Genomic DNA, 23,007 nt, shown 5'->3' with positions numbered 1-23,007 from the left:
ACGGTGACGCAATTTCGTCGATTGGTTGAAGTTCGACATCAACACCGTTGTATGCCGGCTCAGTGGTCTAGTCGGTTAAGCGCATGGCACAAGATCGATTGGTCCTGGGTTCGAATCACGCGGGGTGCGGGATCGTGGATGCGCACTGCTGAGTAGTCGCATACTAGGACGAAACGGCCATCCAGTTCTTCTAGGTTTTCCATGGTGGTCTAGCTTCAATTAAATCATGATTTCAATCTGTGAAATTTATAAAATCTCCACAAACCCCTTCCGATAATATTTATATTTATATAATTATCAGAACGAGTTAAATGAGATTCATTTTGTATTGTTCGTTTCAATATTCCTATTAATATTTAGGACCGTAAATGAAATATGTGTATCTTGTTCGAATTGCTTTGATATTGTCTTAAGTGACACGCATTATAAACAAAGATAGATAGTGACCAGCAATGGAATCCAGAACGGGCGTTCTTTCACTGTTGGTTAAGCATTTGACTTACATTTTCTCATATATTAATGAAATATAAATTGAAAATATGTATAAAGATTATATATCAAGTGATATCATTAATTAATTGCTCACCTTTAAATTTTTAATACTGTCAATAAAATTAAAATTATCGTTTACATTATGCTGTAAGACTTCTATATAAATTGACTTTAAAAGTTCAACTAGCCATTAATCAACTGAGTTGTTTGGTGAACTGATCACATTTAAAACTGAGCGATATGGTGAATTAGTTTTCTGAACTTTTGACAGGTCATAACGTCTGAGAGTTACCTTACCCATGAGTCTAATTTTTCTGCATAAGTACTGGGAAATTGTTGTTCGTTTCAATCTATCTGATGATTGTGTTAATCGAATAGTAAAGTTCAATATAAACATTACTTTATTTTTTTCTTAAACTCAAGCTGTAGGCCTTTATTTATTTGTGACATCTTAAACAAAAATCGAACTCGTTTCAAATGAATACTTTACTGGCTGATCGCAAAGTGAGTAAACGAACTACATGTCTAGTGAACAAGAACACGAGTGGCGGACAATCGAATGTATGTGGTAGGAAATTACAGAACTTGTTAATAAAATCTAACAATCATATAGTAAATGCCTAATTTGCTAAATGTCCATCGATTGTCTTAAAATGACTCAAACTTCATGGTTCTTGCATTTTCATACTAATTGCACTCTGTTTCCATTCTTTACTGTTCGATCCTCTTGTCTCTCTGCTGCCAGACATTCTGTTCCTGAATAACGTCATATACTAATGTCGATATAAGTAGCACACACCACACATGCATTTCATTCATTTGTTCACTCCATTTACGAATATAAAAGATTGATGATGAGGGTGTCAAACATTACTTTTGTACACATAACATAGTCTTTATCTACATTCGGCAATTCTTCACAGCTTTAATAAAAGTCATAAGATTTAAGTTTTACCAGATTAAATGGCCTTGATTTGACTGAATTTCACGTTCTTATTTAATACTATTCGTTCTAATTTATACAGATTAATAATAATGGTAATCAGTAATATTCTGTTGATCTGATAATTGTACAACTAATAGAATAAAATTACGTTTCATACATTTGTCATATAACAGAACCTGGTGTGATGTTAATTTATGGACGACCATTGAGCGACGACAAAATGACCATGTGTGTCCATTCAATAACGAGGGCCAAATGAGGATTATAAACCAACGTGATGAATTAGAATTATGATTTACAGTTGATGGCTACGGTTAGGAATTAGATTTAGGGCTTTCATCACGAAACGACATCAGATATAATGCCGAAACTCTGTTTAGCCAAATGAATGGGTGAATATCACACCAAAATCCGAGACCTGTTATCTTATACCTGATTGGTTCGTCCATAAATTATAGTCTCGTCTGATTTAGTTATGTTTTGTATGTTTTTTTTCTTTGTTAAAACCTCCCCTTTAACGCATTTTCATATTATTTCTTATGAACTATTTCAATAATAAACATATTATTAATCATTATATAAACACTTAATACGTAATTTTATATGTTTATTTAACTAACTTCGCTTACTCTTTTTTTTCATTTTACATTACAAATTCAATCTAAACATATAGAGTAGTAGTTTAGTAGGTAAACTGATCGGGATTTAGTTAATGAACTATATATTTTAACCCTATTTACGCTAGTCAGGTTAGTACATCCAAAGATTTCAACTAGCTTTCACACAGTTTGACTCAAAGTACAATGGTTGAATTTAAACTAGACAGATGATAAATAATTCAAAAATGATATCTAGCTTCAATTCAGTGACATCTATATAATTATTTTTAAGGTTTATTCCTTTTGAGATTAGTGATTAACCAGATTTACCCTTCCCATATATGAAATAGTAAAAATAGAATTAGCTGTCAGTAGTTCATCACGATGATTACCTCACTACATCTTATCTCTATCTACAAAATGCGGAATTGGGTTAACCCACTTAAAAGCAGGTTGTCAATTAGAGTATTAAAAAAATTTCAGAGACGCATATGTCAACCACTTTTACTCTTCACCTTAGAAACATTCTGTTGAATGCATTTGATCTCTGAATAAAAAATATATAGAATAATTTAGTCTTTTACAGTATTTGATAAAAAAACTAACTTCCTTTCAATCACCAGTAGTTTGAGTCAATTATTTGTTAATTAGACTATTTAATATATAATCTTAATATATACTTTATCAGAAGGGGTTTTGTGGAGATTTTAGTAACTTCATTGTTAAAATCATGAGTCAATTGAAGCTAGACCACCAATAAAAATCTGGAAGCATCGGACGGCCGTCTTGTCTTAGTATAGGACTCCCCAGCAGTGCACATACACATTGAACCCAAAACCTATCAGTCTCGCGCGTGAGTGCTTAGCCTTTAAACCACTGAGCCGGCATCCAGCATGTAAAATTTGATTATTGTCTTTCTAAAAAACCATACTGAGTAATTTATCGTATAAATTTTACTGGTATACTGATTTATATATTATAATTTAATTAGTGTATTTATGTGTTGATTTAAATAAGCTAAGTAAAAATTATTTATTTTACAATATAAAGTAGATATGAGGTTATATAGCGAAATTTCATCAATAATAAATCATGATTTCAATTAAATTCATGAGTTGATTTAAGCTAGGTCACCACTGAAAACTTGGAAGAACTAGACGGTCGTTTCGTCCACAACCCCCTCCCCATTCTGACCATGATTTAAGTATTTGTCAATTTTTCTTAGTTTTCTTAACGTATTGTTGTGTTTTAAATTTCTGTGTTGTGTAATTTGTATAATTACTTCAGTAAATAGAAGAAAATTGGAAAAGTAATAATATTAAAATTGACTTTATTATAAACTACGACCAGCTGAAAAATTTCACAAGACCAGTTTATCAGTTGATATCACTTTGTAATCAAAAACTATCTTAAATAAACGTAGATCTCATAAAGTATCCAAGTGAAAAATAATGGTAAGTTTAATAAGTCAATATACTATTATGAATATATGTACATGTATCTTCTGACTAGTTTCATTCTAATATCATCAACTAGTTACTTGGTTTTGACAAAACAATACATAGATTATTGCTTTATTTCTAACTATAAAACTAGTACTAATATAAAATATCGAGAATAGACAAAAGAACTACTTAGAAACTCAAACAAAAAAGATGATCATCTTGCAGTGATTGAGAACACAAGTGTGGACAATCGAATGCATTTGGATATGAAAAATTACAGAAAGTTTTATTAAAATCTGAGAACCATACAGTAAATAATTTATTCGTAAAATATCAATCAATTGTCTTAGACTTGATTGTTAGTTCATTTCCATAACAATCATTTTCTGTTCTCGTTCTCTTCTCTTCAAACTTCTCTTCTTCTTCTTCTTCTTCTTCTTCTTTTTCTATCATCAGACACTTTAATTTCGATTGATGACACATACTACTTATATCTGTTGACATCAGTAGCACACACCACAATTTAACACAGTTATGTGTAGGTTGGAAATTTATTCTCATTATAAATATATAAAAGGACAAGTCAATCCTCTTGAGGGGTATCCATTGTGTTACTGACGAAGAAATGCAATACAACAAAGAATATTTTCGTTTCAACAATTTCATTTGCTTAAGCTATACAGTCGCGTTTATAGTCAATTTTATTTGCTCAAATAGTGTTCTATAATGAGGGAGTATAAATGGTCATAAAAGTTGAGTGATTAATAGGATTGAAATTATATTATCCTTTTGGATAATTATGTGCAGTATGAACTTAAATATTTTTTAACGGTAAACGATAAACATTAACTCCATATGTTTGAAATTCAATTACTATTGATTTTTATGTATGTAAGGCGTTAACATTGAGTTATCCGATCTACGACTGACGTATTGTAAGACTGCAGACGTATTTCAATCGATTGATCAACGAGTGGTGATCAGTGTCGTGTATGTCAGGTCCTTCTTAATAACACAAAACTTAGATCTAGGGTTTTATGTTAACTTCATCCAATCACCATCTTATATCTCAACCTATTGCACGCGAATTTCAGTCACTTAAACTAGTGACCATATTGCAACTTGATCGATAGTATTTTATTGCCAGAAAGATCAACTTCATATAAATGAATTCGGTCACTACTCAATGTGAGGCCAGTTGTAAACTTATTTAAAAATAATATTTTTAAAGTTACTTTTGTACGGATGATAACACGAATAAAAGTACTGGAAAGCTGTTCAAGTCGAAGTTAAGGTACTACATTATCAATCACAACTTAAAATGAAAATGTTATAAAGCATGTTACCAGGGTTCATGATTAATAGAACTTGTTTAGTTTTGAGGATAGTTTAAATTATTGAAGAATTTCATCAAAAACTGTCATTAAAAACCATGAAACACTGAACAGCGTGACATTACTCACTAATACAATCAATAAAGATTTATACTTTCGTCAAATTAAAGACTTCTTGACTCATTAACTAACTTATTACATTTAAAATATCTAAATAGTATTTTATGATCAATAGTATGTACTTTTAAGAAGTACTGTAAGTTTATTGGTAGAGAATATGATTCTTTAGTGAAATGGCATTAAACCTATTTTCATTAGAGAGTTACAAAATAAAATTTACGATTTAGATTGTGTCTGTTGTTTTATTTCAAATATTATCAGCAGGATTTGTGGAGATCTAAGTAATTTTATTGTTGAGATCATGAGTCAATTGAAGCCAGACCACCATGGAAAACTTGGAAGCACTGGACGGACGTTTCGTCTTTGTATGGAACTCGTGTGCAGTGCGCACCTGTTGTGAGATAGCTACACTGAAGACAATGTTGAACGGTGGCTCGATTTCGTGGATTGGCTTAACTTAGACATTAACACCGTTAGATGCCGGTTTAGTGGTCTAGAGGTGAAGCGCTCGCGCGCAAGACTGATATGTCCTGGGTTCGAATCCCGCGAGGCGGAATCTTGAGTGAGCACTGCTGGGGTGTTCCACAATAGGACGAAACGGCCGTCCAGTGATTTTAGGTTTTCCATGGTGGTCTACTTTCAATTGACTCATGAATTCAATTATTTCGAGTAATTTGGAATAATGATGATTTTTTTAACGAATACACTTCAAGAAACAGAAATTATAACATGAACTTAGTATTCAATTTGAACAAAGTTGTCCATTATTATAATAGATATGAAACACAGTAGTGGTAGGTATGACTTAAAATAATCTAATGTACAAATAGATGTAAGTTAAAAGCTATCATATCTAAATGTCTAATCATTGGGTTTTTTTAAATCCTAAATATGGCTTCAATTGAGAAACATCACTTAGAATTGGTAGTTTGTCTTAATTCTATTTAAATTATTTGTATCATAACAAATGTTGTGTATATTAAAAGTATTAATTCTAGTGTCAAGATCTATTACCCTATAATTTAAATAACTAAAACATTTCTTTTAACGGTTAATAAGAACTTGTCAATTTAACGGCACTATCAAAGCAATTTACTTAGGATGCACATACAACTATAAATCTTGATTTATATCAACAATGGTAAAATATTAACCATTTATAATGGTTTGTTTCATTGATTAAACACTTCATTCAATGATTTGTAACGTTTAAAGATCTTTTATATACGAAAACGAAGCTGTAAAGAAAACCATAGAGTATTGAATGATTGTGAATGACTATTACTGAATGAAAAATAGTCACTCACTACTAGATACTTCTCTATAATTCTGTATTTGATTTCAGTCAGTGACAAAAAATTACCATAAAATCAATTTATGTAAATAATTATAGCAAATTTTCTCAAGTAAGGTTGACATTACAACAGTATGACTACGAATTCTTTAATTTTTTTTCAAAATTTAGTAAAACAGATCATGTTTAACTGAGAGTTCTTTATTAAGTTATACAAAAATTAAGTTGATCAAAGTAAAGACGGTGAAATAACTAATTTAAATATTGATGACTATATGAGATTATATTGGCCGGCTTTTCTATTGGACACATTTTACACATAAGTATTGTGAGCTAAAAGAGACTTTTCATAATACAAATAGATAGTTTCCAAGAGTTATTAATATGTCAAAGTGAATATATGGATTGTGTACCAGTTTTGGGGGTTAACGGATTTTCAAACTAGGCTATGAAGATTCATTTACTGTTATTTATTTAATTTCAACTTTCATTGTTTACAGAAATTTAATTATGAGATATTCTTTCGTATATTTCAAACTTCATCAGTTATATTCATTCAAAAAATATTTAATGGTACTAAATGAAATACAAATGCATCTGTGACAATCACAAACTTTAACAGTAGTTGATTCATACACATAGTTCTTTTTATCATTTTGAAAAGAGAGAGAACAAAGATTCTAGTAGTAGTAATATTAGTTGATTCATTTCAGTATACATAATATGGTGACGAATAAAAGAAAAAGGTAACGAATAAGATGTCAGTGTGTTACTTCTTGCTGTCAACCGAGCATAAAATATAAATGAATGTAATAAAAATTAAAATAGGTTAAGAAACTTGTAAAACTTTGAAGTTTATAAGTAGTATAAATTTATGCTACAAAATTTTATTTCAATAAAAACAGTTATTTATATTACAATGTATTCTGCTTGTGATGAGATGGATTAAGTCTATAGAAACTATGATCGAGGAAGCTTTAAGAAGCTCAGAAAAAGCCGAAGATATTCCATCCAATTATCTTTTGGGAGAATATTCTAAAATCACTACATGTAGCTTCCCTATTGGACAAATGCTAATAACCCCCTGTATGATGCTTGGAGGACTATGATGATGATTTCGTTTTTACTAAAACTATAAATACCTGACAGTTTTGTACCATAATTGACACTGTTTTGGAATAGCTTTTTTTCACTTGTCTTCTGTCTTCTCATTTGGCATTCGAGTGCTCTAGTTGTACGTGGTATAATATGAGACTAAGCTCTAGATATAACAATGAGTACGGCTGTGATTCATATCATAGGAAATGTGTTTACAAATTTGCTCTTTTAAAAGAATATATCAGAACTCTTGACTTGTAGTGGCTGTGATTTGTTTACCAATCACCTTTGTAACCATTATTAAATAATCCTTAACGGTGTTTAAAATCAAAAGACAAAGAGAAGCAGCAACTACAGTTTTATTAGTAGATGGCTAAGACCACAAAGCAAAGATGCGAATGAGTGGGTTAGCGAGTCGAGAATGTGTATCGTATTAAATGTACATGTATATATAGGGAAATGAATGGATCACTGAATCAATTAAGCAGCTAATAATAAAGCTAGCAGAATGAGTATATGCGTACGCAGTAAGCAATGATCAAGGATACATATTTCATAGTATACAGCAATAAGTACACGTATTGTTTTATTATTTCATTACAAATATCACGTTTAAATTTTTTTAATTGACAACAAATTTTGATTGAAAACCATAGGATAATTTACATTGTACTACGATGGTACATTTAAACAAACTATAAATAACAGGATTTGTATGACAAAACTAATTTATTTTATTTCAAGGTTACTCTACATCTGTGAACTCTGTAAAGTTACAGAGATTATTTTTATCAGAAATAAATGCTTAACAAATTTCAATTGGTGAAATTTATCTGAATGCTAAGAATATGACAAGACAAAAAAAATTTATAATAAATACAATACATTTACAAAATGATATTTTAATGGTTGAATTCATTAGTCAATTGAAGTTAGACCACCATGAAAACCCTGGAAGCACTGGACGGTCGTTTCATCCTAGTACGGGACTCCTCAGCAGTGCTCATCCACGAGATTCGGACCCAAGACCTATCAGTTTCGCGCATGAGTGCCTAACCAGTAGACAACTAAGCCGACCGGCATTCAACAGTATTAATGTCTAACTTCAACCAAAATGATATTATTAATACTTGTGATTGTTACTTTACTATGTAATATTCATTATATAAATATTCATTAGTCTTAATATAATATTCATGTTCTCATTTCCTTATTATGGTTTTCTATCTTTTACCATACGTTCAAGTTCAACTTCATTTATTAAAGTATATCAAAAATATTTACTATTTAATCCAATTATACACTTTATAACTTGGGGCTATAGTTACAGCTTATTAGAAATATTGAAGTAGAATATATTTAGTTTTATTTAATAAATCTTATTGTGTATACTTATTTTAACGAAGAGTTGAATATAAACAAAAGTATTTTTACTGAAGAATTTTAGTGTGTAGGAATTTTTTATGAAAAAAATTAATGAAAAATTCATATGATTTAAAGATCAAATAAGACAAGAAACATAACTTGGAAGAAAGATAATGAAGTAAAAATAGATATTAGTTTATATGGTAATCAGTTTTAAGACCCTCTCATTCTCTCTCACCCCCATAATCTCTCTCCCCATATATATATATAGGTTTAAAGTATTTTCACACTTTTAGTGTATTTTAACGTAAAAACGACACTTCACTTACCGCTTATTGCGTGAAAAAAAACTTTTCAACTGACATCGGTTGAATCACTATCAAGTAAACCGACGAAATTCAACATACTTGACATAATTTCTTCTATAAAAACTTATTAATGAAATATCAATATAACAAATTCAGGGAATATTTTGATATACAACGTCTAGTTTGTGTATCCATTGAGTTTAAAGTATACACTATCGATCTTATTAATAAAAATTTTTCACATAATTTATCAATATTAATAATTATTTTACTCTTTTTCAAAAACGTAATGTAATGAAAAGACTGAGACGTTTTCATTTGACAAGAATATTGAATAATATTCGAACCTGTTTACTTTGTACGCCCAGTGTAACCTACTCCTCAACTGTATGAATATCGGATTTAAAGATGCTGTGACGGAAATCTTGAATTAACAAGTTTTGAAATCTCTGACAAAATTTAACACGTACCTAGGGTTCAGATTGTTTTCTTCATCAAGCTTACTATTTACTAGAACATTAAGGATAACCGTCGCTTCAAACCACATCGGCGTGCTCCAGCAAGGCATGTTACATTGGCTGTACAACGTAAACAATAATAATCATAGTTAATAAACTATTTACACCATCAATTTTTCTTTCAATAAACTTCTGTTTCTATTTTTGGAAATATATAAGTAGGAACTTCTATTATACTGGAAATCGGAATTTATTATTTTCATGTGACCTTTAAGTTTGTCCTTGAATAATTGGTCTTTTTCTCAAGTTTGAGTCCTGGTTTGTTAATTTCTTTTCAGTTAATTCAAAGATCTTAGGTCGTAAAATGTATACATAGACACGTTGACAATATATTAGATGATACACTATCAAAGCCTAGATGACAATCAATCTTAATGATTTTTATAATTTAACGATTAGTAAATAACTGAGTTTGGAGAGTAAAGGATAGCTGGGAATTTAAATTGATTATTTTAACTTAGAATTTCATAAGTTCACATTTGATTTAGAACGTTATCTATAAAAAAATTATCAAAATCCAAATACTAAACACAAAAAGTGGTTGTAGTGTCGGTTGCTATGTTAAGCCCACTTAACTCATTCTGGCTTCCGAACAGGTCAATCTATTCATTCTTCTCGATTCACATTTCAGACCTTGTTAATTAATCATTTATCAACCCTGAGTGTTTTTGTAAGCGTATGTGTGTGTATTTCTTATCCTATTCATCACATATTTGTAACTTAATTTTAGTCTGATTATAAATATCGATTCACGCTTGACTAAATTGAGTTGACTCATATGCCTCTTCTATTGCGTGTCCTTTTGTTTTGCACCGCTTTCTGACCAACGATTCTACCAATTGTATGTATTTAGAAATCTATTCTCATATTTGACTTGTTTATTTCCATTATTTACTAACGTGAGTTAAATCGATAATTATATACGAGGGTAGCCAGGATGTATATTTCGACAGAAATCATTCGATAACAAGCAGCGAACGATCTAATCGCAGTTAGATCACTAGTCTTAAATGTTTTCCAAATAACCCATATTTCTACAAAATTACTTTATATCTTATATTAATGTTTATATTAAGTTGTACATTTTATTACGTCACATTTTAAACAGAAAGGAAATGTAGGCACATTCTTTTTAGATTTCAGATTTAACCATACATTCCCAATAGTAATGAAAATAAAAATATTTTCCACCATAGTTTCTACTTTGAACAGTTTTTGACGCTATCATAATAAATATCAATTTATCAGATTGATTTTATATAATTTATTGTTATTATTACTTCCTTTTTAAATAATCACAGACATTTACGTAAACTTTATTCAAAACTTACTTACTTACGCCTGTCACTCCCAATGGAGCATAGGCCGCCGACCAGCATTCCTCAACACACTCTGTCTCGGGCCTTCTTTTCTACTCCCGTACAATTGTTATTCATTTTTCTGATGTCTGTCTCCATTTCTCGGCCTATTTTCTCCTTTGGTCTTCCGCTTCTCTTTCATCATTGAGGATTCCATGTGAGGACTTGGCTTGTGACGCACGTGGGTGATTTCTTCAGTGTGTGTCCTATCCACTTCCACCACTTCTTGATTTCTTCATCCTCTGTTTAGTACTCTCCCACAGTAGGTTGTTGCTGATAATGTCTGCTCGACGTATTCGAATTATTTTGCGTAGACATCTGTTAGTGAACACTTGTATCTTCTGGATGATGGCTTTCGTAGTTCTCTAGATTTCTACTGTATGGTGCGAAAACTTGGAGAACTACGAAAGTCATCATTCAGAAGATACAAGTGTCTATTAACAGCTGTCTACGCAAAATACTTCGGATCTGTTGGCCAGACACTATTTGCAACAACCTACTTTATTCATAAATTGAAAGAAAAAAAATAATTAAGTATAATTAAATTATTACAGTGATAATTTCTTTTTATACACTTTAATAATCAATAAAGTTTTCTGATCATAGTAACTATTTGAAGATCTTGACAATAATAATACAAGTTAACCTAAGTTAATAGTAGTTATATTTTTATGGTCCAAAGCCGACAATCAGAAGCAGCGATCGGACCAAGGACGCGTAAAACACGTGAGAGCAGCCTAGAGTCCTGATTGGTCCTGCTTTCTGCCTAGCCCAGCCAGTTAAGTCCAGAACACCAATATCAGCCTCTGCAATATGAATCATTGTATTTCAAACATACTGAGTTTATATACCAATCAAACAGACCACAACGCAACATAAAATAGAAAATAAAGTTTGTACAAAATTTGGCCAAATGTGGCTGTGAATGTGTGAGGCAGTGAATAATAGACAGGGCATAATTCAAGAATGGTAAAACGTATAATAATGGTTCATAGGTCAAAATAAGCTTATAATAAGAGGAGCATGAATATGAATAGTTCGCTTATTTAACAATTATACGACAAAAATATACGTTTAGTATTGGTCCATAAAAGGATCCCAAAGTTACCGTTCGTTATGTTTTTCGGGACCTAACATATATATTACAGCTTAACTAACTATACAATCGTTTTCTTTTCATTTATCTAATATGATTTAATTACTGATTAGATCTTATGAATTATTAAGTGACTATAAGTTTTATAACAATCATTATTATTAAGTTGTAATGGCTGTGTTATTCTTTTACATTAAGCATTATAATTCAAGGAAAATGTAACATGGGATAGTGATGTATATTATAGTCTGAAATATATATCTTGAATTGTCAAAATATTGAAGTCTTCAAAAATCTCCTACTAATTATTTTTAGTCCTCTTTATATATATATCAATTTAGTATCCTGGTTAGCAATTGAATACACAATAAAAGTTATTTCATCAACTACAGATCTGAACTAGCAAATAATTGAAGATTGATAAGTAATAAACTAATGCTTTCTTCTTATGCAAGACTTGTGGCAAGTACACACGAACAATATTAAAGTATGATATTGAATTTAGAAACTTTTGAAACGACAGTTAACATGATAGTTTTATATCATATCACAGCCCAATGGTTTTCATTATTATGATGAACTTTTAACCATTTATCAATCAGTTTCATAAATGACAGTAGGCGTCTCACACTCAATATAATCAAAGCTAAATAACAAAGGTTTTTTTACTTTGTTCAGATACTATTTTAACATCTGAAAGTATGACATCACATATGTGATAATACAGTTAACCACATTCTTTGCTAAATATGCATATTTAACTATGAAATGTAACAATGATAATCGTTGAGATAAAAAAAATAAATATTATTAGAAAGGGTTTTGTGGAGATTTTAGAAGTTACGCTGATTGAAATCATGAATCAATTGAATCTAGACCACCATGGAAAACTTGGAAGCACTGGACGGCCGTTTCGTCCAATTATGGGACTCCTCAGCAGTGCGCATCTACGACTGACTTCAGGAGCTACTCCTCAAGTTCTAGTAAGGAACCATTACCAGTGGAGTTCAACCAGGTCTGTTGTGAGATATCAGCTCGCTGATGACAATGGTGTACGGTGGCGCAATTTCGTCGATTGGTTGAAGTTCGACATCAACACCGTTGTATGCCGGCTCAGTGGTCTAGTCAGTTAAGCGCATGGCACAAGATCGATTGGTCCTGGGTTCGAATCACGCGGGGTGCGGGATCGTGGATGCGCACTGCTGAGGACTCACATATTAGAACGAAACGGCCATCCAGTTTTTCCAAGTTTTCCATGGTGGTCTAGCTTCAATTAAATCATGATTTCAATCAGTGAAATAAATATTAATAAATAATGTGCTGACTTGTTACTTATTTATTTACGTCTGTTACCCCTAATGGAGCATAGGCCGTCAACTAATGTTTTCCAAGTAATATTACATCTTTCATTAATATTTGTCAGTATTATTGACGGTATATTTACATTAATTTTTCTTAATTTTCTAGTATTAATCAATGGAAAATGGCATTTAATTCAATTGATAAAGATAAATCAGGATATTTATCATCAGATGAAATTCGTACATTATTACATGAATGTGGTTATAATCGTTATACACAAGATGAAATAGATAAATGGATTGAAACAGTTGATAAAAATGGAGATGGAAAAATTTCATTTGATGAATTTGTAATATTTTTAAATAACAAAATAGACGATCATATAGTAGCATATAATTGATATTATGAATATATAATTGTAAAAATTATTGGTTATGTAATTACTGTAATAAAATCAATAATTTCTAAATAATAGTATAATAATAATAATAATAATAATTTCTAAGTTATAATTTAATAGTCTTCATCAATTGATCATGAGTTGACTGATATAAAATTAACTTTTTATTTCAGTATAAATAAATAATTCTTTATTAAATAAATAAAACAATACTGAAGTAGTTTTGTTTTTTTGTTTTGGTATTTCTGGTATTTTTTTCATTTAACAATTCAACTTTTGATAGTTTTACACAAAAAATTGTTATAATTATCAGGCTTTATTAATCATATTTAAATGAGATAACTTTGATAACTGAGTGAATAGAGGGTTATATTTGATTAAATAATTGTCACTGTATTGACATATTTAGTTAATATGAGTTAGTTTTGTAAATTAATATATATTTTTGATAGTTTTATTTATTCATTTGATGAAGCTTTGAAATAAGAAAACCGACTGATTTTTCACTTAGGTCCAGAAAGTTAAGATCATTTCTTGTCTCATCTATTTGATAATATTGTTCTTCAGTAAGTTAATCAAATTAAATACATATCTGATAGTCATTTGTTTTATATTGCACTAAAATGAAGCTAAAGTCTTTATCCGTTTTTGTTCTTAATTGCTAACTTTTGTCTCCAATTTAAGAATAGTCAAAATTCACTTAGTATTGTTTACTTGAATCTTCCCATTGATGTTTAGGACTACAATTGATTAGTCTGTTATTGACATATATATGCATACTATGCGTATCGCCTTGATATTGCCTTAATTCACATCCAGCAGATGAGTCCCAAGTAGTAAAACACGCGCGTCCTGGATTCGACTGCTAGCCATTATCCATCTTTGCTTATAATGCTTGTGAATTAAGGTACTGTCGAGACAATAAGCATAATATGCACATATGCTAATAAGAGAATGATCAATTGTAGTCCTAAACATTAGTGGGAAGATTTAAGTAAACCTAACCAAGTGAATTTAAACTTCACCCCATTACATAAACAAGTGGCTATCAGGACTCAGCAACTAAGCCGATAACGTGATGGCATTTGAAGCGAACGGTACTGGGTTCGAGTTCTAGGGTGAAAATGAACTTTGAGATGTAGGTACATCCAGCTGACAAGTCCTAAACAAGACGAAACGTGCATCCTAGATTCCACTGCTAGCCACTATCTACATTTGCTTAAGAAAAGTTAGCTTATATAATGTTTTATCTGATTCAATGATATTTCAGTTTTCAATAAGATACATTTAGATTATACTTTACGGTAACATTATCGACAATAACCTCACCCTTTTGATTCGCATCACTGCCTATATGTTTGTTCAAGAACAAATAAAAAAGAATTCTCTAATTTTTATTCAGCTTTTAGTTTTGTAAACTGTGTAATGTAGATCAATGGAGTTAAAATTAAACGAATTTAGTTTGTTCAATAGTTTTGTAATAAGAATACACTTGTAACTGTAAATTACTAGCAGACTAACTCAGAGGTGTAAATCCTATAGTGAGGATTAGATAGTAAGTATCCCTTGATGACAAGTGACAATTAACATGAACCTTAAGTTCAATGGTCTCCTAAAAATTTCCATTAATCATTTAAAATAAATAAAGTTATTTACAAATTTTAAAGTTTTGTATGAAACCATTATTTTATTTATAAATAACACTTAATATCGGGTAATATCGAAAATGTCATGTTATTAGCCAAAAATCATTGTTGCCTAGTAGTCAGTATTATTTTTTAAAATTTTAATTGATGAATTGTATACTACAATGTAATTTTAAGAAACAATATGAATCAAACATCATTCAGTTTTATTGATGGTGTAAATGATGCAAAATAAATAAACTTGAATGAAATATTTATTTTTGTTCTATAGGAATCTATGAGTAATTCATTATTTTGAAGTACCTTGTATTCAGTATTAGAACATGATTAAGTAACTTCGATTATAGACTGATCTACTGCAGAATTCCTTGTATATTATATAATTTAGTTGGAATTACACATTCTTTTTTTTGTTTGATTGTTGACTAATAGTAAAATCAATTATTTTATGCTCATTATTGAAAAATATGAGTAGATTAATTTAGTTTATTGTAGGATTTTCTTGAAGAATATTTCGAGTTACATTATAAATTTCTTTTAAATTTCTTACAAAATGTTTGTCATAGCAACAAAGCGATACTTCGATTACAGTAAACAAAATGTTACTGACATTCTGAATACTTGATAATTAAACTTATTTATAAAATTTGTGTATAAAAAACTTTTTTTGTTGAATTTTTACATGATCTACTTAAATAATTGTCTATTAATTGTACATAAAGAATGCTTCATTATTCATTCTGAAATAACTGTGAATTCAATTTGAATCTTAAGAAGTTTTCTTTTTAACTGTCGAAAACAGTTTGTCGATTTTTGTACATGGTTATTAAATTGTAAGCATTTCACTTTATCATGTTTATTTGTCAGTACTATATGATAATATTACATATCATAAGATGTTTGAAAACATCATATGCCTCTCAAATCGATGTAAACTAATAGTATAGTATCTCATTTCCTCTCTATATATAAAAGAATCGCTACGTTTTTAGAATTCTATAAAGTTAACTATTTATTAGTTATTGAATGAGACATGTTAAATGAAGACAAAAACATTAGAAATAAAGATTGGTAATTAGATAGATATATTTAGTTTAATTGCATATAGACAGTACTCATATTCAACTTTAAGAAAACACTTATCTTAATCCTGAAAATTTAAATCTCACTGTTCACGGTGTGGAACATATGTAGCCTTGAACTTCTTCTAGCTTATCCGTATTTCACTAAACAATATATGGTGAGTTTTGAGGATTTTTGATCATTTTTTGATTTACTTTACAGCAATGTATTCCATATAAGAGCATAATTTTCAATAAGGATTTCATTTTAAACTCTTTAACCTATTCTTCTTTGTTTTTTCATAATAAAAATTGATATGTACTATAATATCTTGTTCATGTAAAACATAGATAGCTTTAGATGATTAAAATGAAATTCACAGTGAAAATCACGCTCTTCTATTCAGTATTTACCTATTAAACAAACGAGCGAAAAAAATACTCAAAAATTCAAGAAACCGAACTTTTTGTTGTACTCAGAAAAATCATAATTAACTGCTCGCTTCAGTAGATTATTAGCCGTTTAAATACATCGTTCAACAAAATAAAAGCCTTTTCTGTTTGACAATGGAATTGATAGTTGGTTTGACATGATATAAATTGTAATAAAATTGAGGAAATGTCTCATTCAATAAGATTATTAAAGATGGTCAAATGCTTTTAAGTATCGAATGTAATATTATAGTCTTATGCAATGTGTATAATATTGAGTTTATTTTACATAAAATATAATTTTATTCAATATTATGAAAAAAGATGAGTTTTCAACCTTTTATAACTACAATAATTAATATTCAGATAATCATTTACTGAAAACTAAAATATGGTTTCTATGAAATCATCAAACTCAAACTTAGTATTAAATAATGCGAAACAAAATGAAATTGGGACACATTAAAACTTATACATCGCAGATCGGCAAAGTAAAAGCAGCACATCTACAACTGAAGATCATCTGAAATTCAAAACACCTGTCACCCAACATCAAAGTCAAAATTTTCAATACAAATGTGAAAACAGTTATACAGTATGGGGCGGAAACCTGGAGAACTACGAAAGCCATCATCCAGAAGATACAAGTGTTCACTAACAGATGTCTACGCAAAATAATTCGAATACGTCGAGCAGACATTATCAGCAACAACCTACTGTGGGAGAGTACTAAACAGAGGATGAAGAAATCAAGAAGTGGTGGAAGTGGATAGGACACACACTGAAGAAATCACCCACGTGCGTCACAAGCCAAGTCCTCACATGGAATCCTCAATGATGAAAGAGAAGCGGAAGACCAAAGGAGAAAATAGGCCGAGAAATGGAGACAGACATCAGAAAAATGAATAACAATTGTACGGGAGTAGAAAAGAAGGCCCGAGACAGAGTGTGTTGAGGAATGCTGGTCGGCGGCCTATGCTCCATTGGGAGTGACAGGCGTAAGTAAGTAAATCTTCACATATTTTTTATTAAAGAATAAGCGATATTAATTTAGATAATTTATCAAATATCTTTTACATTTATTGCTGTATGTTAACTATGAAATTTGATTCTACTTACATTTATATATATGTATATATATGTTAGTTAAATTATAAGCAAAGATGGATAGTGGATAACAGTGGAATCCAGGACGCGCGTTTCGTCTTGTTTAGAACTCGTCAGCTGGATGTGCCTGTATCTCAAAGTTCATGTTCACTCTGGGACTCGAACCCAGTACCGTTCGCTTCAAACGCCATCGCATCATCCACTTAGTTGCTGAGTTCTGACAGCCACTTGCTTGTATTTGTAAATTAAGACAATATCGAGGCAATACGCACAGTATGCACATATGCGAATAAGTGATTGATCAATTTCAGTCCTATACATCAATGGGAAGATTTAAGTAAAACAATACCAAGTGAATTATATTAGATAAAGTTTTGTATTAGACCTTACGTTTATAAATACTTACATTTCTTTTTAAAAGAAGATAGATTTGGGATATTATTGTACTAATTATTATGGTATCATTGATAAAAGTTTTTCTTGGTATTTAGCATCACTATAGGTTAAATGTTTTCGATTGGTACACGTAAATAATTGGAGTTATTAAAATCAATTTGTCAGTTAAAACAACTGAAAGTATGTGAAAATATCGGAATATTTGCACATTAGGTCTATAATAACTTGTAAAGATATTAAGACAAACTACCAACCATAAATATAATCATTGAACTTATTAGTTGGTTACATGTTATTATAAATGTGCAATGCTTGAAAAATCAAAAAGAATTTTACAATCTGTAGACTTGCAAGTTTACAAATCTTTACAAATATCTTCTTATTGAATAAATTTATTTCTTAAAAATGTATTTATTTATATAAACATTAGATAATAATGTTTATTCACTAGTAGAGTTTATCAATGCAAAAAATTTGCAAAGCTAAATTAAATAAAAATGAACTACTCGAAAATCAAGTAATTTCATAATATATATATATATTGAAATGGTGGGGATTTGTAACTCAGATGGGTGATTTTGATGGAATTTTGTTCTCTGAGCTAGATGGTTTTGTCGTGGAGCTTTCATCGTTGTTCTGAATGACGTCATCAGCACAAAATTCTACCATCCAGCTCATATATATATATATATATATATATATATATATATATATATACCAGTGTATCTGTTGAAGATTATTTATTCAAATATTACTATTTTTAATGTAACGCTATTTACACAAATGTAAATTTGGTAAATTCAAGAGTAACTAACAGACCATATTTAAAAATATATGATCGAAAGTTCATGAATAGTATGTAAAGATTAAAAACAGTTTAATTAGGAGAAAAAACACAAACTACAGTTATGTTCTTTAACTAAAACAAAAAAATAAAATAAAAAACCATTGAATAATTATTAGTAGTAGATGTTACAAAATGCAATTTTCAATAATAAATATAAATAAATCCCATAACCCAGATTCATTTAAAGTTAATTAATTTTTGAAAGTATAGTTAACATGCATTCTACAATTGTCATGAAAAATTGACAATAACTGAATAGCGTTAATTCGTGATTTTAAGTGTCAGCAACAAAGTTCAATTGTATTCCTCAATATGTGTTACTACCCAAAATGATTACTCCTATTTATTCTTTCACCCCTTACTTAATATATACTGGAAGTCGTTTTAAACTAAATATTTTCTGTTACATTTGATCGCTTTTATTTCCAGTTTCAAATACATAAACATTAATAGCTGTATTTGTAAATTTCTTACATTGCCAAAGGTTAAATATTTTCTGTGAATGTTTATTAAAAATTAGTACATTATTCCTGATTGAAAAGCAATTTCAGTCCCCCTAACGATCTATTGTAAGTGACATATCGTTTGATTATTAGGACTTCCACGCTCTCACACATGTAAGATAATGCGATCACAAACGTTTCGATATGACGGCTAATATCCGTAGTATATATTAAAATTTCAATAGTTGAGATCATGAGTCAGTTGAAGCTAGACCACCATGGAAAACCTGGAAGCACTGAACGGCCGTCCCGTCCTATTGTGGGACTCTTCAGCAGTGCGCATGCACGACCCCCCCCTCGAACCCGCATCTTATCGGTCTCGAGCGCAAACGCCTAACCTCTAAACCATTGAGCCGGCATAATGTCTAACTTCAGCTAACTAAAATTATTTTGATAAAATCTATTTCTAATAAATTCCTATTTATTTAACTTTCACCCATTGTTTCTATTGAATTAGTCAAGCTAATTTTCTTAAGAAATACTCCTAATCATAGTTACATTGTAGAGACATTTAAATTCAAATTAAAGTTTCTAACTACTAACTTACTGATCTTTTATGACATTTACACAAAGAAGTAATTATAATTTTATATAAATGAAATATCCATCTATATGTAAGAATTTAAAATTCAGACAGGAATCAATTTAATACTTTATTACCATCTAATTGTTATCGCCATAAAAACAAATCCATATAACCAACCTCTCAAATACTGAAAGTGAATTTTTATTGCATTATTTTATTATTTTTGTACTAATAAAAAACCACACAAACTTTAAAAGTTCTTTTTTAATCCCTAGGATTACTACATAAATAGCGTTTTAGTTTTTTTTAACGGGCAACCATTCGGGTAGCTAATCACAATGAATGCAAGTATTCAGTGACTAGTCACTCAATAAATAAAATGATTTAGCTATCCATATGATCATGAATTATGTAAAGAATAAAGAAATATTGATAACATCATGCGTCGGTCAACTCGTTGCCGTGATAGTAACTAGTAAGAGACAATTTTGAGTAACGATATCTATTAAGGACAAGTTTTTTTTCGTTAGCTCGTAAGTGATGATATAAAAAATGTTATTGTGTTGTTGAATTAACGACATATTAATAACAACCCTAGTTGAATCATTAGACCAATTTTAAACATTATGTTTCCTCGCAATATCGGTGTTTCGTTGAATTTGTTTCAGGGAATATTGAGACTAAAAAAAATACTTACGCATTGATGAAACATTTCAAAATATTGTTGTAGAGCTAATATTTACTAGTATTTATACATAATATGGTTTGAAACAGAGTCTAGATGTTTTCACAAATCGTGTCACATTTTTGTACAGAACATGATATTCATTTTCTTCTAACCTATAATCTTACCAGTATAGGGTTGTGGTGATTGTTGGGTTTTATTGAGATCATGAAAATTTGGAAGCACTGGACGGCTGTTTGGAGAGGGGATTCTCGAAGTCCCAGTGAGAAGCCGAGGCCAGTGGAGTTCAACCGTGTCGGGTGTGAAGCAGTTACCCGCTGAAGACAATAGATGGTCGCGAAACATCGTGGATTAGTTGAAGTCAGACATTAACACCGTTAGGTGTAGAATCATTAGTGTAGAAGTTGAGCGTTTGCTTGAGATCGGAGGTACTACTTTCAAAACGGCGTGCGCCGCTGAAGAGTGCTGTATTAGAACGAAACGGCTGTCCATGGTTTGCAGGTTTTTAATGTTTTAATATTGATTTCATCAGATGATTTTACATGAGAACATCTGTCACTGAGGTTTATTCATTATCAGAGAGTAAGTAATAGACATCACAACTTCATAGTCTACATTGATCTAGTTTACTGGAATGTTACATTAAAACAAGAACAAATTAAATCACGATAGGTTAGAAAATCTATTGATTATTCTAATTTAAATAATACCAATTTTTGACATTAAATGTTCCATTTAGTAACATTTTATTCTAATAATTTTCGGAGACATTTCCTATGATTTTCTTCGCTGTAGTTACCTTGAGGGAAGAACAAGAAACATTTAGCACAGAAATAATTTTTAGCACCTTGCTTAATGATTAGCAGTTGTTCAAAATTTGAAAAATATTTGAGTGAATTTGCAAGCATCCCACTTAAAACATTATACCTAGTTTTATTACATGTAATCACAATATTTGTATGATTACTCCTAATTGAATAGCGATAGATTAAAATTAATCCACTTCTTGGAAGATCGAAATAGATTCGTACTTTTAAGCAGGCCACTCCAGTTCTACAGACCACAAACTTAAAGTAAACTCATTATTTTAACTACTCCAATGATTAGGTAGAATAATTAACATCGGTAGGTGAACCAATGAATGGTTACCGAATTGCATGTATTAACAGATGTACGACACAAAAGTAACAGGACTGTATATAAGTAATCCTTAGTTTTGAAAAACCAGTGCTGTAGAAAAACATGAAGCAGTGAGTTTAGCATCAGTGTTTATTGACTGCTGGAAGTTTTGATGTAATCAGCGGGCAGACCTGAATATTGTTATCGTATAATCCTTCAAAGGATTTAAATAACAATTGGTTTTGGTTATTCCGATCAATACTACAAGAATATCTAGTACTTTCATAAATGTTGCACAAATTGATATTCGAAAGAATCTGAATGATTTATCCCAATTATGTAATGTTTAAAACTAATTCTTAACATTATGAATATTTAGTGTTGAACAATGGAGGAGAACCTTTAATGAAGTCGACCAAGATAGATCAGGACAATTATCACTAGATGAAATCAGAAACGTTTTACGGGAACTAGGATATCGTCGTGTATCTGAGGACGCTTTAAATCGTTGGATGCAAAGTGTTGACAAGAATTGTAATCAAATGATTGACTTCTCTGAATTCAGCGCATTTCTTTACGAAAATTGGCAAGAATAAACCAGACTTTAACCGAGCGACCAGATATTTATTTCCACAAATACTTTCCTCTAACAAAATTGAAAATATAACTACTACTGCTCTGTTGTATCTGTATTATTTTATATTACATAAACGTTTACAGATGCGAACTACTAATAGTATGGTTTGCCTTATTGTCATGATAGTAATATGAAAAGTGAGATACTTGTAAGTCATGATTTTTGATTTAATAATTGGCATGCGTGTTCATTTTCTGGCAACGCATTTCGGTTTTGTTGGTTTGTGGTTGAAGCGTTTTTAAAAAAGATTAATAATAGACATATAATAATCTAACTGTTACCTTCGTGTCATCTTGATAAAATACCCTGAGAATATAATGATCTGTAACAATTTTATATTCTTTTCTGAAACTAGTTTATTTCAGTCTAGAAG

At 30.3% G+C, this 23,007-nt stretch overlaps 1 protein-coding gene across 2 annotated transcripts in view; it reads left to right on the top strand.

The window, feature by feature from the left end:
- The window catches only part of MS3_00003752 (uncharacterized protein), a 28,365-nt gene extending 5,507 nt beyond the window's left edge, over positions 1-22,858 (top strand). Inside the window, exon 4 of one of the 2 annotated variants that reach the window (XM_051211613.1) lies at positions 22,377-22,858. In XM_051211613.1, coding sequence (XP_051071695.1) covers positions 22,377-22,593 — 217 coding nt within the window. In that variant the 3' untranslated portion in view covers positions 22,594-22,858. Of the gene's footprint in view, positions 1-13,440; positions 13,893-22,376 lie in introns of those variants that run through there. The other variant, XM_035734222.2, reaches the window with a different exon arrangement.
- Positions 22,859-23,007: the final 149 nt, after the last annotated feature.

This window comes from Schistosoma haematobium, chromosome ZW, assembly GCF_000699445.3.
Source record: "Schistosoma haematobium chromosome ZW, whole genome shotgun sequence".
NCBI lineage: Eukaryota > Metazoa > Platyhelminthes > Trematoda > Strigeidida > Schistosomatidae > Schistosoma > Schistosoma haematobium.
This window is presented reverse-complemented; position numbering and strand designations above follow the sequence as displayed.